The sequence below is a fragment of the Cyanistes caeruleus genome, chromosome 29, assembly GCF_971803275.1.
Source record: "Cyanistes caeruleus chromosome 29, bCyaCae1.hap1.1, whole genome shotgun sequence".
In the NCBI taxonomy this organism is placed as follows: Eukaryota; Metazoa; Chordata; class Aves; order Passeriformes; family Paridae; genus Cyanistes; species Cyanistes caeruleus.
In genome coordinates this window covers 3,680,334-3,706,685 of record NC_141729.1, presented here as the reverse complement: position 1 = coordinate 3,706,685, position 26,352 = coordinate 3,680,334, and the positions used below count along the sequence as shown (strand labels likewise).

The 26,352-nt window shown below is 57.2% G+C and overlaps 3 protein-coding genes across 6 annotated transcripts in view; 2 read left to right on the top strand and 1 right to left on the bottom strand.

Moving 5' to 3' along the window:
* Positions 1–7,721, top strand: part of SNRNP200 (small nuclear ribonucleoprotein U5 subunit 200) — a 78,747-nt gene extending 71,026 nt beyond the window's left edge. The window contains exons 40-45 of the mRNA XM_086865478.1: positions 1,243–1,386; positions 2,310–2,486; positions 4,134–4,294; positions 4,752–4,833; positions 5,358–5,450; positions 6,757–7,721. Coding sequence (XP_086721604.1) covers positions 1,243–1,386; positions 2,310–2,486; positions 4,134–4,294; positions 4,752–4,833; positions 5,358–5,450; positions 6,757–6,900 — 801 coding nt within the window. The 3' untranslated portion in view covers positions 6,901–7,721. The remainder of the gene's footprint in view (positions 1–1,242; positions 1,387–2,309; positions 2,487–4,133; positions 4,295–4,751; positions 4,834–5,357; positions 5,451–6,756) is intronic.
* Positions 7,722–8,508: 787 nt separating this feature from the next.
* Positions 8,509–16,894, bottom strand: CIAO1 (cytosolic iron-sulfur assembly component 1). 3 transcript variants are annotated; one of them, XR_015279757.1, is made up of 8 exons: positions 16,055–16,489; positions 14,619–14,767; positions 13,326–13,437; positions 12,275–12,366; positions 11,433–11,634; positions 10,755–10,833; positions 8,906–10,025; positions 8,509–8,774 (listed from the first exon to the last, which is right to left on the bottom strand). XR_015279757.1 is itself a non-coding variant. In XM_086865455.1 (7 exons), the coding sequence occupies exons 1-7, from the start codon at positions 16,191–16,193 to the stop codon at positions 9,782–9,784; spliced, it is 1,017 nt and encodes a 338-aa protein (XP_086721581.1). In that variant the 5' UTR covers positions 16,194–16,894; the 3' UTR covers positions 8,509–9,781. The 3 variants fall into 3 exon arrangements, 1 of the variants encoding a protein (XP_086721581.1); XR_015279756.1 differs by having other exon boundaries at positions 8,509–9,434; positions 9,513–10,025; positions 16,055–16,292; XM_086865455.1 differs by having other exon boundaries at positions 8,509–10,025; positions 16,055–16,894.
* Positions 16,895–18,985: 2,091 nt separating this feature from the next.
* Positions 18,986–26,099, top strand: TMEM127 (transmembrane protein 127). 2 transcript variants are annotated; one of them, XM_086865472.1, is made up of 3 exons: positions 18,986–19,211; positions 22,058–22,222; positions 25,745–26,099. In XM_086865472.1, the coding sequence occupies exons 1-3, from the start codon at positions 18,986–18,988 to the stop codon at positions 26,050–26,052; spliced, it is 699 nt and encodes a 232-aa protein (XP_086721598.1). In that variant the 3' UTR covers positions 26,053–26,099. The 2 variants fall into 2 exon arrangements, with proteins under 2 accessions (XP_086721598.1, XP_086721599.1); XM_086865473.1 differs by lacking the exon at positions 25,745–26,099 and adding an exon at positions 24,355–24,922.
* Positions 26,100–26,352: the final 253 nt, after the last annotated feature.

The window sequence follows — 26,352 nt, the reverse complement described above, 5'->3', positions numbered from 1 at the left end:
ATCTGTGGGGTGGGATCCATGGGAACATCCCCATCCGGCACCACGAGGACAACCTGCTGCGACAGGTGCGGGATCCCGGGGATCCAGGGGATCTGTGGGATCCAGGGGATCTGTGGGATCCATGGGATGGGATCCATGGGATCCATGGGATCCATGGGATGGGATCTGTGGGGTGGGATCCATGGGAACATCCCCATCCGGCACCACGAGGACAACCTGCTGCGACAGGTGCGGGATCCCGGGGATCCAGGGGATCTGTGGGATCCATGGGAATGATGGGATGGGATCAATGTGGTCAATGGGATAGAATCCATGGGATGGGATCCATGGGATGGATACATGGGAACCATGGGATGGATCCATGGGAACGATGGGATGGGATGAGATCCATGGATGGGATCCATGGGATCCATGGGATCCGTGGGAACCATGGGATGGATCCATGGGAACGATGGGATGAGATCCATGGATGGGATCCATGAGAATGACAGGATGGGATGAGATCCATGGATGGGATCCATGGGATCCATGGGAACCATGGGATGGATCCATGGGAACAATGGGATGAGATCCATGGATGGGATCCATGGGATCCATGGGATCCATGGGAACCATGGGATGGATCCATGGGAACAATGGGATGAGATCCATGGATGGGATCCATGGGATCCATGGGATCCATGGGAACCATGGGATGGATCCATGGGAATGATGGGATGAGATCCATGGGATGGGATCCATGGGAATGATGGGATGGGATCCATGGGAACGATGGGATGGACACTCAATCCCAGCCCCGTTCATTCCCAACCCCCTTCACGGCTCCGGGCTCTGACCGCTCCCCTCCGTGCGTCCCCAGCTGTCCCAGAAGGTTCCCCACAATGGGATCCATGGGATCCATGGGATGAGATCCATGGGATGGATCCATGGGAATGACAGGATGGGATGGGATCCATGGATGGGATCCCTGGGAATGATGGGATGGGATGGGATCCATGGGATGGGATCCATGGGAACCATGGGATGGATCCATGGGAATGACAGGATGGGATGGGATCCATGGATGGGATCCATGGGAATGACAGGATGGGATGGGATCCATGGATGGGATCCATGGGATGGGATCCATGGGATCCATGGGATCCATGGGAACGATGGGATGAACACTCAATCCCAGCCCCGTTCATTCCCAAACCCCTTCACGGCTCCGGGCTCTGACCGCTCCCCTCCGTGCGTCCCCAGCTGTCCCAGAAGGTTCCCCACAAACTGACCAACCCCAAGTTCAACGACCCCCACGTCAAGACCAACCTGCTGCTCCAGGCCCACCTGTCCCGCATGCAGCTGAGCGCGGAGCTCCAGTCGGACACCGAGGAGATCCTCAGCAAGGTGGGAGCAGGAATTCCATCCCAAAACCCTGCCGGGGGCACGGGGAATGCGCCAGGGGTTCCTGGGGTGGGGAATCCAGGGGTTCCTGGGATCCAAGGGTTCCTGGGATCCAAGGGTTCCTGGGGTGGGGAATCCAGGGGTTCCTGGGGTGGGGAATCCAGGGGTTCCTGGGATCCAGGGGTTCCTGGGATCCAAGGGTTCCTGGGATGGGGAATCCAGGGGTTCCTGGGGTGGGGAATCCAGGGGTTCCTGGGATGGGGAATTCAAAGGTTCCTGGGGTGGGGAATCCAAAGGTTCCTGGGATGGGACATCCAAGGGTTCCTGGGATGGGGAATCCAGGGGTTCCTGGGATGGGGAATCCAAAGGTTCCTGGGATGGGGAATCCAGGGGTTCCTGGTCACAGGAAAACGGGATGGAGTTGGGGATGGGGTGGGATTTGTGGCCAAGGAAATCAGAGTGGGATAATGAGGTTCTCCAGGATTGCTCCATCCCATGGGGTCAGTTCTCCAGGAACTGCTCCAGCCTGGGTCCATCCTATGGGATCCCCATCCCTGTCCATGTCACTGACCATCCCTGACCACCCCTGACCATCCCTGACCATCCCTGACCATCCCTGACCATCCCTGTCCATCCTGTCCATCCCTGACCACCCCTGTCCATCCTGTCCATTCTGTCCATCCCTGACCACCCCTGTCCATCCTGTCCATCCTGACCACCCCTGTCCATCCCTGACCACCCCTGACCACCCCTGTCCATCCCTGTCCATCCCTGTCCATCCCTGTCCATCCCTGACCACCCCTGTCCATCCTGTCCACCCCTGACCACCCCTGTCCATCCCTGACCACCCTGTCAGTGTCACTGACCACCCCTGACCACCCCTGTCCATCCCTGACCACCCCTGTCCATCCTGTCCGTGTGTCCAGGCGATCCGGCTGATCCAGGCGTGTGTGGACGTGCTGTCCAGCAATGGCTGGCTGAGCCCGGCGCTGGCCGCCATGGAGCTGGCCCAGATGGTCACTCAGGCCATGTGGTCCAAGGACTCGTACCTGAAACAGCTGCCCCACTTCACCTCCGAGCACATCAAACGCTGCACGGACAAGGTACGGCCCTGGGGATACCTGGGGACACCTGGGGATACCTGGGGATACCTGGGGACAGCTGGGGACTCACCTGGGGATACCTGGGGACAGCTGGGGACAGCTGGGGACACACCTGGGGACACCTGGGACACCTGGGGACACCTGGGGACACCTGGGGACACCTGGGGACATCTGGGGACTCACCTGGGGACAGCTGGGGACACACCTGGGGACACCTGGGGATACCTGGGGACACCTGGGGACACCTGGGGACACCTGGGGACACACCTGGGGACACCTGGGGACAGCTGGGGACAGCTGGGGACACCTGGGGACACCTGGGGACACACCTGGGGACACCTGCGGACACACCTGGGGATACCTGGGGACACCTGGGGACAGCTGGGGATACCTGGGGAGATACCTGGGGACACACCTGGGGACACCTGGGGACACCTGGGGACATCTGGGGACATCCAGGGGCGGAATACCCTGAGACGGAGAACGAGGACATGGGATGGGGATTGGGATCAGGTGGGATCAGGATGGGATTGGGATGGGATCAGGATGGGATCAGGATGGGATCAGGATGGGATCAGGATGGGTTTGGGATGGGATCAGGATGGGATCAGGTGGGATCAGGATGGGATCAGGATGGGATCAGGATGGGTTTGGGATGGGATCAGGATGGGTTTGGGATGGGATCAGGTGGGATCAGGTGGGATCAGGTGGGATTAGGGAGGAGATGACAGTTCCCACCGTTGCAGGGCGTGGAGAGCGTGTTTGACATCATGGAGATGGAGGACGAGGACGTGGGATGGGGATGGGATGGGGATGGGATCAGGATGGGATCAGGTGGGATCAGGATGGGATCAGGATGGGTTTGGGATGGGATCAGGTGGGATCAGGATGGGTTTGGGATGGGATCAGGATGGGATCAGGTGGGATCAGGTGGGATCAGGATGGGTTGGAGATGACAGTTCCCGGTGTTGCAGGGCGTGGAGAGCGTGTTTGACATCATGGAGATGGAGGACGAGGACGTGGGATCAGGATGGGATCAGGATGGGATCAGGATGGGTTTGGGATGGGATCAGGTGGGATCAGGTGGGATCAGGGAGGAGATGACAGTTCCCGGTGTTGCAGGGCGTGGAGAGCGTGTTTGACATCATGGAGATGGAGGACGAGGACGTGGGATGGGGATGGGGATGGGATCAGGTGGGATCAGGATGGGTTTGGGATGGGATCAGGTGGGATCAGGATGGGATCAGGTGGGATCAGGATGGGATCAGGATGGGATCAGGTGGGATCAGGATGGGTTGGAGATGACAGTTCCCGGTGTTGCAGGGCGTGGAGAGCGTGTTTGACATCATGGAGATGGAGGACGAGGACGTGGGATGGGGATGGGGATGGGATCAGGATGGGATCAGGATGGGTTTGGGATGGGATCAGGTGGGATCAGGTGGGATCAGGGAGGAGATGACAGTTCCCACCGTTGCAGGGCGTGGAGAGTGTGTTTGACATCATGGAGATGGAGGACGAGGACGTGGGATGGGGATGGGATCAGGATGGGTTCGGGATGGGTTTGGGATGGGATCAGGATGGGTTTGGGATGGGATCAGGTGGGATCAGGTGGGATCAGGGAGGAGATGACAGTTCCCACCGTTGCAGGGCGTGGAGAGCGTGTTTGACATCATGGAGATGGAGGACGAGGAGCGCACGGCGCTGCTGCAGCTGCCCGAGGCGCAGATCGCCGACGTGGCGCGGTTCTGCAACCGCTACCCCAACATCGAGCTGTCCTACGAGGTGGGGGACAGGGACAGCATCCGCAGGTGTGTGGGGATCCCTGGGATCACTGGGATCGCTAGGATGGGATCACGGGGATCGTTGGGATCCTTGGGATCGTTTGGATTGGGATCATTGGGGTGGTTGGGATGGTCAGGGTGAGGATGGGATCAGCATCAGGATCGGGATCAGGATCGGGATCGGGATCAGGATCGGGATCGGGATCGTGCTGTTCCTGATCCTGTGCTCCGTCCTGTGGGGGCCCCGTGGTGGTGCTGGGATCAGGATGGGGTTTGGGATGGGATCTGATGGGATCTGACGGGATCTGGTCCCGTTCTGTGTCCCCAGCGGTGGCCCCGTGGTGGTGCTGGGATCGGGATGGGGTTTGGGATGGGATCTGAAAGGATCTGACGGGATCGGGATGGGATCTGATGGGATCAGGATGGGGTTTGGGATGGGATCTGATGGGATCTGACGGGATCTGGTCCCGTTCTGTGTCCCCAGCGGTGGCCCCGTGGTGGTGCTGGTGCAGCTGGAGCGTGAGGAGGAGGTCACCGGGCCGGTCATCGCCCCCCTGTTCCCGCAGGTACCGCGGGATCCAGGAGATCCAGGGGATCCAGGGGATCCCTGGGATCGATGGGTGGGACGGGACAGGGCTGTCCCCAGGTCTCAGACTGTCCCCGTGTCTCCATCTCAGCGGGTGACACGGGCTGGGTGACACAGGGTGGGTGGCACTGAGGTGGCAACGTCCCCGATGTCCCCAGTGGTGTCCCCAATGTCCCCAGTGGTGTCCCCAATGTCCCCAGTGATGTCCCCAATGTCCCCAATGTCCCCAATGGTGTCCCCAATGTCCCCACAGAAGCGCGAGGAGGGCTGGTGGGTGGTGATGGTGGCACTGAGGTGGCACTGGTGTCCCCAATGTCCCCAATGTCCCCACAGAAGCGCGAGGAGGGCTGGTGGGTGGTGATGGTGGCACTGAGGTGGCACTGAGGTGGCACTGATGTCCCCAATGTCCCCAATGTCCCCACAGAAGCGCGAGGAGGGCTGGTGGGTGGTGATGGTGGCACTGAGGTGGCACTGATGTCCCCAATGTCCCCAATGTCCCCACAGAAGCGTGAGGAGGGCTGGTGGGTGGTGATCGGGGACTCCAAGTCCAACAGCCTCATCTCCATCAAACGCCTGACGCTGCAGCAGAAAGCCAAGGTGGGACAGGGGACACCGGGGGGACAGGGGGGGACACCGGGGGGACACTGGGGGTGATAACAGGGGGTGGCAGGGGTGACACATGGGGTGACACTGAGGGTGACAAGGGGGTGACAGGGGCCGAGTGACACCGAGGTGCCACAGGGTGTGGGTGACCCCGGGGGTGACACAGGGGTGTGACACAGGCAGGGTGGCAGGGGCCGGGTGCCACTGGGTGCCACCATGGGCTGGGTGACCCTGGATGACCCTCGGTGACCCTGGCTGTCCCCAGGTGAAGCTGGGTGACCCTGGCTGTCCCCTGGCTGTCCCCTGGGGTCCCCAGGTGAATCTGGGTGACTCAGGGTGACCCTGGTGACCCCGATGTCCCCAATGTCCCTGTGTCCCCAGGTGAAGCTGGGTGACCCTGGTGACCCCGGTGACCCTGGTGTCCCCGATGTCCCCGTGTCCCCAGGTGACCCTGGGTGACCCTGGGTGACCCTGGGTGACTCTGGGTGACCCCGGTGACCCTGGTGACCCTGGTGACCCCGATGTCCCCGTGTCCCCAGGTGACCCTGGGTGACTCTGGGTGACTCTGGGTGACTCTGGGTGACTCAGGGTGACTCTGGGTGACTCAGGGTGACCCCGGTGACCCCGATGATGTCCCCGTGTCCCCAGGTGAAGCTGGGTGACTCTGGGTGACTCAGGGTGACTCAGGGTGACTCTGGGTGACTCTGGGTGACCCTGGTGACCCCGGTGACCCCGATGATGTCCCCGTGTCCCCAGGTGACTCTGGGTGACTCAGGGTGACCCTGGTGACCCCGATGTCCCCGGTGACCCCGATGATGTCCCCGTGTCCCCAGGTGAAGCTGGGTGACTCAGGGTGACTCTGGGTGACCCTGGGTGACCCTGGGTGACTCAGGGTGACCCCGGTGACCCCGGTGATGTCCCCGTGTCCCCAGGTGACCCTGGGTGACCCTGGGTGACTCAGGGTGACCCTGGGTGACTCTGGGTGACTCAGGGTGACTCTGGGTGACTCAGGGTGACTCTGGGTGACCCCGGTGACCCTGGGTGACTCAGGGTGACCCCGATGATGTCCCCGTGTCCCCAGGTGAAGCTGGGTGACTCAGGGTGACTCTGGGTGACTCAGGGTGACTCTGGGTGACTCTGGGTGACCCTGGGTGACTCAGGGTGACCCCGATGATGTCCCCGTGTCCCCAGGTGAAGCTGGGTGACTCTGGGTGACCCTGGGTGACTCAGGGTGACTCTGGGTGACCCCGGTGACCCTGGGTGACTCAGGGTGACCCCGATGATGTCCCCGTGTCCCCAGGTGAAGCTGGATTTCGTGGCGCCGGCGCCGGGCCAGCAGCACTACACCCTTTACTTCATGAGCGACGCCTACATGGGCTGTGACCAGGAGTACAAATTCAGCGTGGACGTCAAGGAGGCCGAGAGCGACTCCGACTCCGACTGACACCCAGATCCCGCCGAATAACCCCAAAAAACCCAAAAAACAACCCCAGAATCCTCCAGAATCCCAAAAAAAACCCCACAGAATCCCAAAAAACCCCACAGAACCCCCAAAAAAACCCAAAAAACAACCCCAGAATCCTCCAGAATCCCAAAAAAACCCCACGGAACCCCAAAAAACCCCACAGAACCCCCAAAAAAAACCCAAAAAACAACCCCAGAATCCTCCAGAATCCCAAAAAAACCCCACAGAATCCCAAAAAACCCCACAGAACCCCCAAAAAAACCCAAAAAACAACTCCAGAATCCTCCAGAATCCCCCAAAAAACCCCACGGAACCCCAAAAAACCCCACAGAATCCCAAAAAAACCCCCCAGAGTCTCGGTAAAATCCCACCAAAAATGGGAAAAAAAACCCGCCCCAGATGCTGTGAAATCCCACAAGATCCCATCAGATCCCATCAAATCCCATCAGATCCCATAAAATCCCCTTGGATCCCATAAAATCCCATCAGATCCCATAAAATCCCATTGGATCCCATAAAATCCCATAAAAAATCTCCTTGGATCCCATAAAATCCCCTTGGATCCCATAAAATCCCATTGGATCCCATAAAATCCCATAAAAAATCCCCTTGGATCTCATAAAATCCCCTTGGATCCCATAAAAATCCCATAAAATCCCCTCGGATCCCATAAAAACCTTCCCAGATCCCCTCGGATCCCCCCGGATCCCCCGGATCCCCCTCCCGCGTTCCCGTTGTGTTCCAGGGTTCGGATGTTTTGTACAGAGTTTTTTTAGGTTGGAATAAACTTCGAGATCCGACTCGGCCTCGGTGCTGATCCCAAATTCCCCGATCCCAGATTCCTGGATCCTGAATTCCCGGATCCCAAACTCACGGATCCCAAACTCCCTGGTCCCAAATTCCTGGATCCCAAACTCATGGATCCCAAAGTCTTTGATCCCAAACTCCCAGATCCCAAATTCCTGATCCCAAATTCCCGGATCCCAAACTCTTGGAATCCCAGATTCCCAGATCCCAAATTCCCAGACCCCAAACTCCCGGATCCTGAATTCCCGGATCCCAAACTCACAGATCCCAAATTCCCGGATCCCAAATTTCTGGATCCCACATTCCCTGATTCCAAACTCTTTGATCCCAAATTCCCAGTTCCCAAACACCCAAATCCCAAACTCCCGGATCCCAAACTCTTGGAATCCCAAACACCCGGATCCCGAACTTCCTGATCCCGAATTCCCAAATCCCAAATTCCTGGATCCCAAACTCCCAGACCCCAAATTCCCGGATCCCAAATTCCCAGATCCCAAACTCCCGGAATCCCAAATTCCCAGATCCTAAACCCCCGGATCCCAAACCCCCGGACCCCGAATTCCCGGATCCCAAACCCCCGGATCCCAAATCCCAAACCCCGGATCCCAAATCCCAAATTCCTGGATCCCAAATCCCAAACTCCCGGAATCCCAAACTCCCCGATCCCAAACCCCCAGATCCCAAACTCCAAACCCCCGGATCCCAAACCCCGGACCCCAACCCCCCCCGGCTCCCCGAGGGTTCCAGGCCCCCCCCGGCCCCCCGGGAATTTCCGGGGGATTTTTCCAGGAAATCTTTGGGATTTATTGACCTTGGGGCGGGAAATCCTGAAGGGATCCCGGGATCCCAAACCCCGACCCCACAAACCCAGGGAGGGAGGGAGGGAGAGGAGCACGGGGAACGGTCCTGGAGGACACCAGGAGGTCCTGGAGGACATCAGGAGGTTCTGGAGGACATCAGAAGGTTCTGGAGGACGTGGGGAGGTTCTGGAGGACACCAGGAGGGTCTGGAGAACATCAGGAGGTTCTGGAGGACACCAGGAGGTTCTGGAGAACATCAGGAGGTTCTGGAGGACACCAGGAGGTTCTGGAGGATCCCAGGAGGTTCTGGAGGACGTGGGGAGGTTCTGGAGGACACCAGGAGGTCCTGGAGGACCCCAGGAGGTTCTGGAGGACACCAGGAGGTTCTGGAGAACATCAGGAGGTCCTGGAGGACGTGGGGAGGTTCGGGAGGACACCAGGAGGTCCTGGAGAACATCAGGAGGTTCTGGAGGATCTCAGGAGGTTCTGGAGGACACCAGGAGGTTCTGGAGGACCCCAGGAGGTTCTGGAGGACACCAGGAGGTTCTGGAGGATCCCAGGAGGTTCTGGAGGACACCAGGAGGTTCTGGAGAACATGGGAGGGTTCTGGGGGACTTGGGAAACTCCTGGAAGATGTCCTGGAGACCATGGAAGGTTCTGGAGAACATCAGGGAATCCTGGAGACCATGGTGGGCTCCTGGAGAACACTGGGGAGGCCCTGAAGGCCAAGGGAGGTTCTGGAGAACATCGAGGAGCTCTGGAAGGTTCTGGAGAACACCGAGGAGCCCTGGAAAGTTCTGGAGAACACCGAGGAGCTCTGGGAGGTTCTGGAGAACATCAAGGAGCTCTGGAAGGTTCTGGAGAACCGGGGGAGCTCTGGAAGGTTCTGGAGAACATCAAGGAGTCCTGGAAGGTTCTGGAGAACATCAGGAGGTTCTGGAGAACACCGAGGAGCCCTGGAAGGTTCTGGAGAACCAGGGGAGCCCTGGAAGGTTCTGGAGAACCGGGGGAGCCCTGGAAGGTTCTGGAGAACACCGAGGAGCCCTGGAAGGTTCTGGAGAACACCGAGGAGCCCTGGAAGGTTCTGGAGAACCGGGGGAGCCCTGGAAGGTTCTGGAGAACATCAGGAGGTTCTGGAGAACACCGAGGAGCCCTGGAAGGTTCTGGAGAACATCAAGGAGCTCTGGAAGGTTCTGGAGAACACCGAGGAGCCCTGGAGGTCCCCGCTGGCCCGGGCCGGTGGCCGCGCTGGCTCAGAGGCCGTCGGGGCGCTGGTAGCGCCAGAAAGCGATGTCACCGTCGTCCCCGCAGGTGGCCAGCAGCCCCGGCTCCCGCGGGTGCCACGCCACGCCGTTGACGTCCTGCGCGTGCGCCCGCGGCACGTGGGCCACCAGCCCGAAGGTGACCGGGGACACCGGGGACACCGGGGACACCTCCTCGAACACCCGCACCGCGTCGTCACCGCACGCCGTGGCCACCGCGCCCGTCAGGTGACACCTGCAGCGCCACCGGGGACGGTGTCACCCCGGGGACACGGAGGGGACAGGGGTGACCAAGGAGGGGACACCAGGAGGGGACAGGGGTGACCAAGGAGGGGACACCAGGAGGGGACAGGGGTGACCAAGGAGGGGACAGGGAGGGGACACGGAGGGGACAGGGGTGACCAAGGAGGGGACAGGGAGGGGACACGGAGGGGACAGGGGGTGGGGACAGGAGTGACCAAGGAGGGGACAGGGAGGGGACAGGGGGTGGGGACATGGGGTGGGGACAGGGGTGGGGACACAGAGGGGACACCAGGAAGGGACAGGGGTGACCAAGGAGGGGACACCAGGAAGGGACAGGGGTGACCAGGGAGGGGACACCGGGTGGGGACACCAGGAGGGGACACAGGGTGGGGACAGGACCCCAGGGTGGGGACACGTGGTGGGGACAGGACCCCAGGGAGGTGGCACCTGGAGGGTCACAGGGCGCCAGTGAGGTGTCCCCAGTGTCCCCAGTGTCACCCCAGTGTCCCCAGTGTCCCCAGTGAGGTGTCCTTGGTGTCCCCAATGTCCCCAGTGTCACCCCAGTGTCCCCAATGTCCCTGATATCCCTGATGTCCCTGTGTCCCCAATCTCCCCCTGTCACCCCGATGTCCCCCTGTCACCCCAGTGTCCCCAGTATCCCCAATGTCCCCCTGTCACCCCAGTGTCACCCCGGTGTCACCGCCGTGTCCCCAGAGCTCACCAGGCCACGTCGTAGATGCTGCGCCCGTGGTACCCGGACAGGGTGCACACACACTGCCAGCTGGGCTCCGAGCCACCGCCTGGGGACACGGGGACATCGTTGGGGACATCATTGGGGACATCATTGGGGACATTGGGGACATTGGGGACAGGGTGCACACACACTGCCAGCTGGGCTCCGAGCCACCTCCTGGGGACATGGGGACATCATTGGGGACATTGGGGACATTGGGGACATTGGGGGGACATTGGGGACATTGGGGGGACATTGGGGCACTTCCCTCTCCCCCCAGCCTCTCCCAGTCCCTTTCCCTCTCCCTTCTCCCTCTCCTTTCACGTCCCCATGTCCCCATGTCCCTGTCCCCATGTCTGTCCCCATGTCCCCATGGTGTCCCCATGGTGTCCCCGTGTCCCCATGGTGTCCCCATGTCCTCATGTCCCCGTGTCCCTCACCGTGTCCCTGAGGCGGTGGCTCGGAGCGCTGCCACACGCGCAGGGTGCGGTCATCGCTGCAGGACACCAGGCGGTGTCACCGTCCCCATGTCCCCATGGTGTCCCCATGGTGTCCCCATGTCCCCATGGTGTCCCCATGTCCCCATGGTGTCCCCATGGTGTCCCCGTGTCCCCATGGTGTCCCCATGTCCCCATGGTGTCCCCATGGTGTCCCCGTGTCCCTCACCGTGTCCCTGCGGTGGCTCCGAGCGCTGCCACACGCGCAGGGTGCGGTCATCGCTGCAGGACACCAGGCGGTGGCCGGAGCGCTCCCAGGCCACCCCCCAGACCGTGGACGTGTGACCCTCCAGGGTGGCACAGCACAGCCAGTCGTCCTCGTCCTCGCGGTACAGGCGCACCGTGTCATCGTAGCTCGCGCTGGCCAGCAGCTGTCACCGCCAGGGGACATGGGGACACCGTCAGGGGACATGGGGACACAGTGAGGGGACATGGGGACACCGTGGGGACACCGTGAGGGGACATGGGGACACCATCAGGGGACACGGGGACACGGTGGGGACACCAGCAGGGGACACAGGGACACCGTCAGGGGACATGGAGGGACACGGAGACACGGGGACACGGTGGGGACACAGGGACAGGGGTGACCTGGGGACAGGGAAGGGACCCTGGCCGGGTTTGGGGGTGTCTGGGCAGGTGGGACCTGGGGGTGTCTGGGTGTCCCCAGCTGTCCCCAGTGTCCCCAGTGTCCCCCCAGGTGTCCCCAGGTGTCCCCAGGTGTCCCCAGGGGTGTCCCCAGTGTCCCCATGTCCCAGGCTGTCCCGACTGTCCCCAGTGTCCCCAGTGTCCCCAGACTGTCCCCAGCTGTCCCCAGCTGTCCCCAGGCGTGTCCCCAGTGTCCCCATGTCCCCAGCTGTCCCCGCTGTCCCCACTGTCCCCAGTGTGTCCCCAGTGTCCCCAGTGTCCCCATGTCCCCGGTGTCCCCAGACTGTCCCCAGACTGTCCCCAGACTGTCCCCAGGTGTGTCCCCAGGTCCCCGGTGTCCCCGGTGTCCCCGTGTCCCCTCACCTGCAGGCTGGGGTGCCACACCACGTGTTTGACGTCCTGGCTGTGGGCGCTCAGCACGCTGACACACTCGAACTCCTCCTCCTCATCGTCCACTGCGGGGACACGGGGGACAGAGGGGACAGGGGGACAGGGGGACAGGGGGACAGAGGGGACAGGGGGACAGGGGGACAGAGGGGACAGGGGGGACACGGGGGACAGCAGGGAGACAGAGGGGACAGGGGGGACAGAGGGGACACGGGGGACAGGGGGGACAGGGGGACAGCAGGGGGGACAGGGGGGACAGAGGGGACAGAGCTCACCCAGGGTGTCCAGGGGATGTCCAGGGGGATCAGGGATTTTTTGGGGATGCTCAGGGATTTTTGGGGTGGATTTTTTGGGGGGGATTTTTTGGGGTGCTCAGGGATTTTTGGGCTCAGGGATTTTTGGGGGGGATTTTTTGGGGATACTCAGGTGTTTTTTTGGGGTGTCAGGGATTTTTTGGGATGCTCAGGGATTTTTTGGGGTGGATTTTTTTGGGGGTGCTCAGGGATTTTTGGGGGGATTTTTTTGGGGTGTCAGGGATTTTTGGGATCAGGATTTTTTGGGGTGGATTTTTTGGGGTGCTCAGGGATTTTTGGGGTGGATTTTTTGGGATACTCAGGGATTTTTTGGGATACTCAGGGATTTTTTGGGGGTGCTCAGGGATTTTTTTGGGGTGTCAGGGATTTTTGGGGTGGATTTTTTGGGGGTGCTCAAGGATTTTTGGGGGGGGTTTTTTGGGGTGTCAGGGATTTTTGGGATACTCAGGTATTTTTTCGGGGTGTCAGGGATTTTTGGGGTGTCAGGGATTTTTGGGATCAGGATTTTTTGGGGTGGATTTTTTTGGGGTGCTCAGGGATTTTTTGGGGTGGATTTTTTTGGGGTGTCAGGGATTTTTTGGGGTGTCAGGGATTTTTTGGGGTGGATTTTTTGGGGGTGCTCAGGGATTTTTGGGATCAGGGATTTTTTGGGGATGCTCAGGGATTTTTGGGGGGGATTTTTTTGGGGTGTCAGGGATTTTTGGGGGGCTCACCCTCCCAGACCCAGACGCTCTTGTCGCGGCTGCAGGTGGCCAGCAGCGTCCCCGAGGGTGCCCAGGCCACCGACTTCACCTCGTTCTCGTGGCCCTCCAGGGTGGCCACCACCTGCGGGGGGGGGCAAGCGCTGGCCACGGGGCTGGGGGGAAAGGGGGGTTCGGGGGGGGGTCTGGGGGGGCGTTTTGGGGGGGATTTGGGGGGGTTTGGGGGGTCTGGGGGGATCTGGGGGAGTTCTGGGGGGATCTGGGGGGTTGGGAAAGGGTCTGGGGGGGTTTGGGGGGGTCTGGGGGGGATTTGGGGAAGGTTTGGTTGGATGGAAAAGGGTCTGGGGGGGATTTGGGGGGATTTGGGGGGTTCTGGGGGGATCTGGGGGGATTTGGGGGGGTTTGGGGGGGATCTGGGGGGGTCTGGGGGGGGTTTGGGGGGTGGGAAAGGGTCTTGGGGGGACTTGGGGGGATCTGGGGGGGATCTGGGGGGATCTGGGGGGTGGGAAAGGGTCCTGGGGAGGTTTGGGGGGGGTCTGGGGGGGATCTGGGGCGTTCTGGGGGGTCTGGGGGGGGGTCTGGAGGGGATCTGGGAGGATTTGGGGGGGATTTGGGGGGGTTTGGGGGGTGGAAAAGGGTCTGGGGTGTCACCGGGGGGATTTGGGGTGACACTGAGGGTTCCCAGGTGTCACCAGGGGTGTCCCCGGGGTGTCACCGATTGTTCCCAGGTGTTCCCATGTGTCACCAGGTGTTCCCGGGTGTCACCAGGGGTGCCCCCAGGGTGACACCGATTGTTCCCGGGTGTCACTGGGTGTCACCAGGTGTTCCCGGGTGTCACCAGGGGTGTCCCCGGGGTGTCCCTGCGTGTTCCCAGGTGTCACTGATGGTTCCCAGGTGTCACCAGGGGTGGCCACGGGTGTCACCGACTGTTCCCAGGTGTCCCCGGGTGTCACCGATTGTTCCCAGGGTGTCCCTGGGTGTCACCGGGGGGTTCCCAGGTGTCACCAGGGGTGTCCCCAGGTGTCACCGATGGTTCCACGGGTGTCCCCGGCTGTCCCCGGGGTGACACTGATTGTTCCCAGGTGTCCCCGGCTGTCCCCAGGTGTCCCCAGGGTGTCCCCGGCTGTCCCCGGGTGTCACCGATTGTTCCCAGGTGTCCCCAGGGCTGTCCCCAGCTGTCCCCAGGGTGTCCCCGGCTGTCCCCGGGGTGACACCGATTGTTCCCAGGTGTCACCAGGGCTGTCCCCAGGTGTCACCGATGGTTCCCCAGGGGTGTCCCCGGGTGTCCCCGGGCGCGGGTCCCACCTGGAAGCCGTCCTCGTGCCGTTTCCACACGCAGGTGGTGCCGTCGAAGCTGGCCGAGGCCAGGTACAGCCCGCACGGGGACCAGGACACCCGGCGCACCGTGCGCTGGTGGGCGTCAGCCAGCACCGCCCGGCACGACCAACCAGAGCCTGACGGACGGACAGACACACGGACACACGGACACACGGACGGACACACGGACACACGGACACATGGACACACGGACGGACGGACACACGGACACACGGACGGACGGACACATGGACACACGGACACACGGACACACGGACACATGGACACACGGACGGACGGACACACGGACACACGGACGGACGGACACACAGACACATGGACACACGGACACATGGACACACGGACGGACGGACACACGGACGGACGGACACACGGACACATGGACACACAGACACACGGACACACGGACACACGGACAGCGGGGGGACAGCGGGACAGACAGACAGCCGGACACACGGATGGACGGACAGCGGGACAGCGGGACAGCCGGACACACGGATGGACGGACACACGGACAGACGGACGGACAGCGGGACAGCCGGACACACGGATGGACGGGGAGACACCGGGACAGACAGACAGCCGGACACACGGATGGACGGACAGCGGGACACACGGACGGACAGACAGACGGAGAGATGGACGGACAGACAATGGGACACACGGACGGATGGGGGGGGACAACGGGACAGGCAGTGGGGACAACAGGACAGCGGGACAGACAGACGGCGGGACAGACGGACAGACGGAGGGACAAGGGGACAGATGGACAGCAGGACAGCAGGACAGGGCACAGACAGTGGGGGGACAGACAGCGGGGACAGTGGGGCAAGGGGACAGACAGACGGACAGACAGTGGGGAGAGAGAGTGGGACAGACAGACGGACAGACAGCGGGACGGACACGGGGGACAGAGAACAGAGATCTCTCTTAGCCCCGTGTCCAGCCCGGTCCCCGCGCACCCTCCCGGCCCCGCTCCCCGCTCCCGGCCCCGCTTTCCCCGCTCCCCGTTCCCCGGTGCCGGTCCCGCTTTCCCCGCTCCCGGTCCCGCTTTCCCCGGTGCCGGTCCCGCTTTCCCCCTCCCCGTTCCCCGGTGCCGGTTCCCGGTTCCCCGCTCCCAGCCCCGGTTCCCGGTTTCCCCGGTTTCTCCGATCCCGGTTCCCCGCTCCCGGTCCCGGTTCCCCGATCCCGGTTTCCCCGGTTCTCCGCTCCCGGTTCCCCGATCCCGGTTCCCCCGGTTCCCCGATCCCGGTTTCCCCGGTTTCTCCGCTCCCGGTTCCCCGATCCCGGTTTCCCCGGTTTCTCCGATCCCGGTTTCCCCGATCCCGGTTTCCCCGGTTTCTCCGATCCCGGTTCCCCGCTCCCGGTTTCCCCGGTTTCTCCGATCCCGGTTCCCCGCTCACCGTCCCGGCCCCAGATCCGCACGGTGCGGTCGCCGCCGCAGGACGCGAGCAGGGCCCCGCTGGGGCTCCAGGCCAGGGCCCAGCACCGGGACTCGGGGTGTGCGGACACCCGGCACAGCAGCGACAGCGCCTCGGGCATGGCGGCACCGGAACCGGAACCGGAACCGGGACCGAACCGGAACGGAACCGGAACAGAACGGGGACCGGAACCGGAACACAACCGGAAGCGGAACCGACCCGTGACAGAACCGGAAGCGGAACACAACCGGTCCCGGAAGCGGAAGTGCGGCCGGGGTGGGACCGTGAGCAGGGCCCGGAGCCGCTGCCGGTGCCCGGGCCGGGTCGGGGCGCTGCGGCCGCTGACGGCGCTGCCGGGCCGGGACCGGGACCGGGACCGCCCATCCCGGGGCCGCTGTCCGGGGATCCGGGCCGGTGTCGGAGGGTTCGGAGCGAGCGCGATCGGTGCCGGGGGACGCGGGGCCGGTAGCGGGGATCCCAGGGCCGGTACCGCTTGTCCCGGGGCGGGTGTCGGTGACCCGGTACCGGTTGTCCCGGGGCGGGTGTCGGTGACCCGGTACCGGTTGTTCCAGAGCGGGTGTCGGTGTCCCGGTACCGGTTGTTCCAGAGCGGGTGTCGGTGTCCCGGTACCGGTTGTCCCGGGGCGGGTGTCGGTGTCCCGGTACCGGTTGTCCCGGGGCGGGTGTCGGTGTCCCGGTACCGGTTGGTTGTTCCAGAGCGGGTGTCGGTGTCCCGGTACCGGTTGTCCCGGGGCGGGTGTCGGTGACCCGGTACCGGTTGTTCCAGAGCGGGTGTCGGTGTCCCGGTACCGGTTGTCCCGGGGCGGGTGTCGGTGTCCCGGTACCGGTTGTCCCGGGGCGGGTGTCGGTGTCCCGGTACCGGTTGTCCCGGGGCGGGTGTCGGTGTCCCGGTACCGGTTATCCCGGGGCGGGTGTCGGTGTCCCGGTACCGGTTGTTCCAGAGCGGGTGTCGGTGACCCGGTACCGGTTGTTCCAAAGCGGGTGTCGGTGTCCCGGTACCGGTTGTTCCAAAGCGGGTGTCGGTGTCCCGGTACCGGTTGTTCCAAAGCGGGTGTCGGTGTCCCGGTACCGGTTGTCCCGGGGCGGGTGTCAGGGATCCCGGTACCGGTTGTTCCAAAGCGGGTGTCGGTGTCCCGGTACCGGTTGTCCCGGGGCGGGTGTCAGGGATCCCGGGCCCGGTACCGGTGCCCGGGTCGGTGCCGGTTGTCCCGGAACCGGTGTCGGTGTCCGGGGCGGGTGTCACTGCCCGGTGTTGGTGTCCCGGTGCAGGTCCCGGTGTCACTGCCTGGTCTCGGTGTCACTGCCGGTGTCCCCGTGCCCCTGTCCCATTCTCCCGTTCCCCCTGTCCCGTTATCCCGGTGCCATTGACCCGGTGTCCCGGTACCGTTATCCCGCTGTCCCTGTCCTGCTGTCCCTGACCCGTTCCCCCTGTCCTGCTCTCCCCGTTATCCCGCTGTCCCCCTGTCCCACTGTCCCTGTCCCGTTGTCCCCGTGCCATTGACCTGTTATCCTGCTGTCCTGTTATCCCGGTGTCCCGGTGTCCCGGTACCGTTATCCCGCTGTCCCCCTGTCCCGTTATCCAGTTATCCCATTATCCTGTTATCCCGGTTATCCCGGTGTTCCTGTCCCCTTGTCCCGGTGTCCCGGTGCCATTGACCCGGTGTCCCGGTACCGTTATCCGGTTATCCCATTATCCTGTTATCCTGTAATCCCGTAGTCCCATTATCCCGGTGTCCCTGTCCCGTTGTCCCAGTGTCCCGTTATCCCGTTATCTCGGTGTCCCAGTGCCACTGACCCCGTGTCCTGGTACCGTTATCCCGTTATCCCTGTCCCCCTGTCCTCGTTATCCCGTTATCCCGTAATATCATTATCCCGTTATCCTGGTGTCCCCGTTATCGCTGTCCCTGTTATCTCGGTGTCCCGGTGCCATTGACCCGGTATCCCGTTAGTTATCCCTGTCCCCGTTATCCTGTTATCCCGTTCCCGTTATCCCGTAATATCATTATCCCGTAATATCATTATCCCGTTATCCCTGTCCGCGTTACCCCGGTGTCCCCGTTATCCCGTTCCCGTTATCCCGTTATCTCGGTGTCCTGGTGCCATTGACCCATTATCCCTGACCCATTATCCCGTTACCCCATTATCCCGTTATCGCTGTCCCCATTATCCCGTTATCCTGTAATACCATTATCCCGTTATCCCATCCCCGTTCCCCCGGTGTCCCAGTTATCGCTGTCCCCATTATCCGGTTATCCCGTTCCCGTTATCCCAGTGTCCCCGTTATCCCGTTATCCTGTTATCCCGTAATACCATTATCCGGTTATCCCAGTGTCCCCGTTCCCCCGGTGTCCCCGTTATCCCGTTATCGCTGTCCCTGTTATCCCGTTATCCCGCTGTCCCTGTTATCCCGTTATCCCGTAATACCATTATCCCGTTATCCCGGTGTCCCCGTTATCCCGTAATACCGTTATCCGGTTATCCTGGTGTCCCCGTTCCCCCGCTGTCCCGCTGTCCCCGTTATCCCGTTATCCCGTAATACCGTTATCCCGTTATCCCGCTGTCCCCGTTCCCCCGCTGTCCCCGTTATCCCGGTGTCCCCGTTATCCCGTTATCCCGTAATACCGTTATCCCGTTATCCCGCTGTCCCCGTTCCCCCGCTGTCCCCGTTATCCCGGTGTCCCTGTTATCCCGTTATCCCGTAATACCGTTATCCGGTTATCCCGCTGTCCCCGTTATCCCGTTATCCCGTAGTACCGTTATCCGGTTATCCCGTTATCCCGTAATACTGTTATCCCGTTCCCCCGCTGTCCCCGTTATCCCGTTATCCCGTTATCCCGTTATCCCGTTATCCCGCTGTCCCCGTTCCCCCGCTGTCCCCGTGTCCCCGCGGGCCATGTACGCGTCGGGCGCGCCGGGCTCTCGCCGCCGTGGCGGCGCGGCGCTCCCGAAGCAGGCGGAGCGCAGCCTGGCGTCGGCGCTGCCGGGCGCGCTGGCGGTCACCGCGCTCTGCACGGCGCTGGCCGAGCCGGCCTGGCTGCGCATCCACGGCGGCACCTGCGCGCGCCAGGAGCTCGGCGTGGCCGACGTGCTGGGCTTCGTCAAACCCGAGCTGCTCCGCGGTGAGCCCCGGGGCCTGCTGGGCCGGGCTGGGCCTTCCGGAACCTTCCGGAACATTCCGGAACATTCCTGATCCTCCCTGATCCTTCCTGAGCCTTCCGGAACCTTCCTGAACATTCCTGAGCCTTCCTGAACATTCCTCATCCTCCCTGATCCTTCCTGAGCCTTCCGGAACCTTCCTGAACATTCCTGAACATTCCTGAACCTCCTGAGCCTTCCTGAACATTCCTGATCCTTCCTGATCCTTCCTGAACCTTCCGGAACCTTCCTGAGCCTTCCTCATCCTCCCTGATCCTTCCTGAACATTCCTGAACCTTCCTGAACATTCCTGAACCTTCCTGATCCTTCCTGGGCCTTCCTCATCCTCCCTGATCCTTCCTGGACATTCCTGATCCTTCCTGATCCTTCCTGAACATTCTGGATCCTTCCTGTCCCCTCTGTCCCCTCCATTCTCCTCTTTCTTCCTCTCCCTCCTTTCCTTTCCAACCCCTTCCATCCCATCCCCGTTATTCCCATTTATTCCCATTAATTAATTCCCATTTATTCCCATTTATTCCCATTTATTTCCATTCCCATTAATTCCCATTTATTCCCAGTTATTCCCAACTATTCCCAGTTATTCCCAATTATTCCCATTCATTCCCATTAATTAATTCACATTAATTCCCATTAATTCCCATTAATTAATTCCCATTAATTCCCATTAATTAATTCCCATTTATTCCCAGTTATTCCCATTAATTCCCATTAATTCCCATTTATTCCCATTTATTTCTATTCCCATTAATTCCCATTTATTCCCATTAATTCCCAGTTATTCCCATTTATTCCCAATTATTCCCATTTATTCCCAATTATTCCCAATTATTTCCAGTTATTCCCATTCATTCCCTTTAATTAATTCCCATTAATTCCCATTAATTAATTCCCATTTATTCCCAGTTATTTCCAGTTATTCCCATTTATTCCCAGTAATTCCCATTAATTCCCATTTATTCCCATTAATTCCCATTAATTCCCATTAATTCCCAATTATTCCCATTAATTAATTCCCATTAATTCCCATTTTTTCCCATTAATTCCAATTTATTCCCATTAATTAATTCCCTTTTATTCCCATTTATTTCCCATTAATTCCCATTAATTCCCATTAATTAATTCCCATTCATTCCCATTTATTTCCATTAATTCCTATTCATTCCCATTCCCATTCATTCCCATTAATTCCCATTTATTCCCATTCATTCCCATTCATTCCCATTAATTAATTCTCATTAATTCCCATTAATTCCCATTAATTCCATTGGTCCTGGTGGGATCGGGAGAGAAAAATTAAAATTTTGGGTTGAAAAATCAAATTTTTCTGCTCGGAAAAACCAAATTTTGAGGGATTTTTTGGGGGGTGGGAAATCAAATTTTCGAGGTGGAAAAGTGAATTTTAAAGGAAAAAAAAATCACGGTTTTTTGGGAATTTTTTTTCCCTGAAAAATCAAATTTTGGGGCAGATTTTTTGGGGCAAAAAATCTGAATTTTCCCAAAATTTTTTTGGGGTGGAAAATCAGATTTTTAGGGAGATTTTTTGGGACAGAAAATCGGAATTTTCCCAGATTTTTTTGGGTTGAAAAACGGATTTTTAGGGAGATTTTTTTTTTTCTTGGAGAGGATTTTTTAGGGCAGAAAAATCTGAATTTTCCCAAATTTTTTTAGGTGGAAAACCGGATTTTTAGGGAGATTTTTTGGGACAGAAAATCTGAATTTTCCCAGATTTTTTTTCGGTGGAAAACCGGATTTTTAGGGAGATTTTTTCCTTCAAAAAACCCATTTTTTTGGCTGGATTTTTTAGGGCAGAAAAATCTGAATTTTCCCAATTTTTTTGGGGTGGAAAATCGGATTTTTAGGGAGATTTTTTTGGATAGAAAATCTGAATTTTCCCAGATTTTTTTAGGTGGAAAATCAGATTTTTAGGGAGATTTTTTGGGACTGAAAATCTGAATTTTCCCAAATTTTTTAGGAGATTTTTTTTGCTTGGAGAGGATTTTTTAGGACAGAAAAATCTGAATTTTCCCAGATTTTTTTAGATGGAAAACCAGATTTTTAGGGAGATATTTTCCTTCAAAAACCCCATTTTTTAGCTGGATTTTTTAGAGCAGAAAAATCTGAATTTTCCCAAATTTTTTTAGGTGGAAAATCGGATTTTTAGGGAGATTTTTTTGGATAGAAAATCTGATTTTTCCCAGATTTTTTTAGGTGGAAAATCGGATTTTTAGGGAGATTTTTTCCTTCAAAAAACCCATTTTTTAGCTGGATTTTTTAGAGCAGAAAAATCTAAATTTTCCCAATTTTTTTGGGGTGGAAAATCGGATTTTTAGGGAGATTTTTTTGGATAGAAAATCTGAATTTTCCCAGATTTTTTTAGGTGGAAAATCGGATTTTTAGGGAGATTTTTTGGGACAGAAAATCTGAATTTTTCCCAAATTTTTTAGGAGATTTTTTTTGCTTGGAGAGGATTTTTTAGGGCAGAAAAATCTGAATTTTCCCAAATTTTTTTAGATGGAAAACCGGATTTTTAGGGAGATATTTTCCTTCAAAAACCCCATTTTTTAGCTGGATTTTTTAGAGCAGAAAAATCTGAATTTTCCCAAATTTTTTTTAGATGGAAAACCAGATTTTTAGGGAGATATTTCCCTTCAAAAAACCCATTTTTTTAGCTGAAAAAACCCAATTTTAGCTAAAAAAAATCCGATTTTCGCGGCTTTTTTGACGGAAAAATCCCGTTTTTTCGCGGCAAAATCGTATTTCCGCTCCCGCCAACGCCGTTTTTTCCCGTTTTTCCCGTTTTTCTCCCCAGATTTTTGTATGAATCCACAAACCGTGCTGCTCCTCCGGGTTATTGCTGCTTTTTGCTTCCTGGGAATTCTCTGCAGCCTCGGCGCTTTCCTGCTCGACGTCTTCGGGCCCAAACACCCGGCCCTGAAAATCACGCGGCGTTACGCCTTCGCCCACATCCTCACAGGTGGGGAAAAATCCCAGAGAAATCCTGGAAAAATCCCCAAAAAATTCCCTTTTCTTTATTCCCAAAAATCCCCATTTCTTGGTTTTCCCGTTTTTTCCCGAATTTAACCCGTTTTTCCCTAATTTAACCCATTTTTCCATAATTTAACCCATTTTTTCCCTAATTTAACCCATTTTTCCCTAATTTAACCCATTTTTCCATAATTTAACCCATTTTTTCCCTAATTTAACCCATTTTTCCCGAATTTAACCCGTTTTTTCCCTAATTTAACCCGTTTTTATCATGTTTTATCCCAAATTAAACTCATTTTTTTCACCAATTTAACCCGTTTTTCTCATGTTTTAACCCATTTTCCCTAATTTAACCCATTTTTCCCCCAATTTAACCCATTTTTCCATGTTTTTTCTCATGTTTTAACTCATTTTTCCCCAATTTAACCCATTTTTCCCATGTTTTAACCCATTTTTTCCCCAATTTAACCCATTTTTTTTCATGTTTTATCCCAATTTAATTCACTTTTCCCCAATTTAACCCATTTTTCCCACATTTTAACCCATTTTTTCCCATTTTTTCCCAATTTTAACCAAATTTCCCCGTTTTTCCCCAGTTTTACAGTGCGCCACCGTGATCGGTTTCTGCTACTGGACCTCGGAGCTGCTCCCAGACCCCAAACCTGACCCATTTTTCCCCAAACCTGACCCATTTTTTCCCCATTTTTCTCCATTTTAACCCATTTTTTCCCCAATTTAACCCATTTTTACCATGTTTTTTTCCCAATTTAACCCATTTTTTCCCAAATCTGACTCATTTTTTCCCCATTTCCCAGTCCTGCAGTGCGCCACGGTGATGGGGTTCTGCTCCTGGGCCTCGGAGCTGCTCCCAGACCCCAAACCTGACCCATTTTTCCCCAAACCTGACCCATTTTTTCCCCATTTTTCTCCAAATTTAACCCATTTTTTCCCCATTTTTCACCATTTTAACCGTGTTTTTTACCAATTTTCCCCATTTCCCAGTCCTGCAGTGCGCCACGGTGATCGGACTCTGCTCCTGGGCCTCGGAGCTGCTCCCAGACCCCAAACCTGACCCATTTTTTCCCCATTTTCCCCATTTTACCCCAAATTTGACCCATTTTTTCCCAATTTTAACCGAATTCTCCCCTTTTTTCCCCATTTCTCAGTCCTGCAGTGTGCCACGGTGATCGGGTTCTGCTACTGGGCCTCGGAGCTGCTCCCAGACCCCAAACCTGACCCATTTTTTCCCCATTTTTCCCCATTTTAACCCATTTTTTCCCATTTTTCCCCAATTTTAACCAAATTTCCCTGTTTTTCCCCAGTTTTACAGTGCGCCACCGTGATCGGGTTCTGCTCCTGGGCCTCGGAGCTGCTCCCAGACCCCAAACCTGATCCATTTTTTCCCCATTTTTCCCCATTTTAACCCATTTTTGACCCATTTTTCCCATTTTTTTCCCAAATTTAACCATTTTCTCCCCTTTTTTCCCCATTTCTCAGTCCTGCAGTGCGCCAGGTTATCGGATTCTGCTCCTGGACTTCGGAGCTGCTCCCAGACCCCAAACCTGACCCATTTTTCCCCATTTTTCCCCAAATTTGACCCATTTTTTCCCAATTTTAACCATTTTCTCCCCTTTTTTCCCCATTTCCCAGTCCTGCAGTGTGCCACGGTGATCGGTTTCTGTTCCTGCGCCTCGGAGCTGCTCCCAGACCCCAAACCTGACCCATTTTTTCCCCATTTTTTCCCAATTTAACCCCTTTTTTCCCCATTTTTTCCCATTTTTACCATGTTTTTAACCAAATTTCCCCGTTTTTCCCCAGTTTTGCAGTGCGCCACGGTGATCGGGTTCTGCTACTGGGCCTCGGAGCTGCTCCTGGCGCAGCAGCAGCAGCACAAGAAGTACCACGGCTCTCAGGTGTTCGTCACCTTCGCCGTCAGTTTTTACCTGGTGGCCGGCGCGGGCGGCGCCTCCATCCTGGCCACGGTCGCCGAGCGGCCCAAACCACACCCACTTTTTACCCTTTTCCCCCTAATTGAACCCATTTTAACCATGGGTTTTTTCCAGTTTAACCCATTTTTCACCACTTTTACCATGTTTTTCTCCAATTTTGATGATTTCTCAGTCCTGCAGTGCGCCACGGTGATCGGGTTCTGCTCCTGCGCCTCGGAGCTGCTCCCAGACCCCAAACCTGACCCATTTTTCCCCATTTTTCCCCAATTTATCCCATTTTTTACCCATTTTACCCCATTTTTCACCATTTTAACCATGTTTTTTCCCTTTTTTTCCTCATTTCTCAGTCCTGCAGTGCGCCACGGTGATCAGTTTCTGCTCCTGGGCCTCGGAGCTGCTCCCAGACCCCAAACCTGACCCATTTTTTCCCCATTTTTCTCCACTTTAACCCATTTTTTCCCCAATTTAACCCATTTTTACCATGTTTTTTTCCCAATTTAACCCATTTTTTCCCAAATATGACTCATTTTTTCCCCATTTCTCAGTCCTGCAGTGCGCCACGGTGATCGGGTTCTGCTCCTGGGCCTCGGAGCTGCTCCCAGACCCCAAACCTGACCCATTTTTCCCCAAACCTGACCCATTTTTTCCCCATTTTAACCCATTTTAACCCATTTTTCCCCATTTTAACCACGTTTTTAACCATTTTCTCCCCTTTTTTCCCCATTTCCCAGTCCTGCAGTGCGCCAGGTTATCGGATTCTGCTCCTGGACTTCGGAGCTGCTCCCAGACTCCAAACCTGACCCATTTTTCCCCATTTTACCCCAAATTTGACCCATTTTTTCCCAATTTTAACCAAATTCTCCCCTTTTTTCCCCGTTTTCCCCCAGTTTTGCAGTGCGCCACGGTGATCGGCTTCTGCTACTGGGCCTCGGAGCTGCTCCTGGCGCAGCAGCAGCAGCACAAGAAGTACCACGGCTCTCAGGTGTTCGTCACCTTCGCCGTCAGTTTTTACCTGGTGGCCGGCGCGGGCGGCGCCTCCATCCTGGCCACGGCCGCCGAGCGGCCCAAACCACACCCACTTTTTACCCTTTTCCCCCTAATTTAACCCATTTTAACCATGGGTTTTCTCCAGTTTAACCCATTTTTCACCACTTTTACCATGTTTTTCTCCAATTTTGATGATTTCTCAGTCCTGCAGTGCGCCACGGTGATCGGGTTCTGCTCCTGGGTCTCAGAGCTGCTCCCAGACTCCAAACCTCACCCATTTTTCCCCAAACCTGACCCATTTTTGACCCATTTTTCCCCATTTTAACCCATTTTTGACCCATTTTTCCCCATTTTAACCCATTTTTTCCCCATTTTTCACCATTTTAACCGTGTTTTTTCCCTTTTTTTCCCCATTTCTCAGTCCTGCAGTGCGCCACGGTGATCGGGTTCTGTTACTGGGTCTCAGAGCTGCTCCCAGACCCCAAACCTGACCCATTTTTCCCCATTTTTCCCCAAATTTGACCCATTTTTTCCCAATTTTAACCATTTTCTCCCCCTTTTTCCCCATTTCTCAGTCCTGCAGTGCGCCACGGTGATCGGGTTCTGCTACTGGGCCTCGGAGCTGCTCCTGGCGCAGCAGCAGCAGCACAAGAAGTACCACGGCTCTCAGGTGTTCGTCACCTTCGCCGTCAGTTTTTACCTGGTGGCCGGCGCGGGCGGCGCCTCCATCCTGGCCACGGCCGCCAATCTCCTCCGTCACTACCCCAGCGAGGAAGAGGAGCAGGCGCTGGAGCTGCTGTCGGAGATGGAGGAGGCCGAGCCCTACGGGCCCGACTACGAGGTGGTCAATCAGTTCCAGCCGCCGCCCGCCTACACGCCCTGATCCCGGCGGGATCCGGAGGGATCCGGCGGGGATCTGCTGGGGGTGGGAAGGGGGTTGGGGGTGGAGGGGGAGGGTTGGTGTGGAGAGATCCCAGAGCTCTTCCTGGGAAGGGTTCTCCGGGTGGATCCCAAGGACTTCTGCAGTGGAGGATCGGTCTGAGTGGATCCCGAGAGCTCTTCCAGTGAAGGATTCTCCAAGTGGATCCCGAGAGCTCTTCCAGTGAAGGATTGGTCTGAGTGGATCCCGAGAACTTTTCCAGTGACTGATTCTCCAAGTGGATCCCGAGAACTTTTCCAGTGA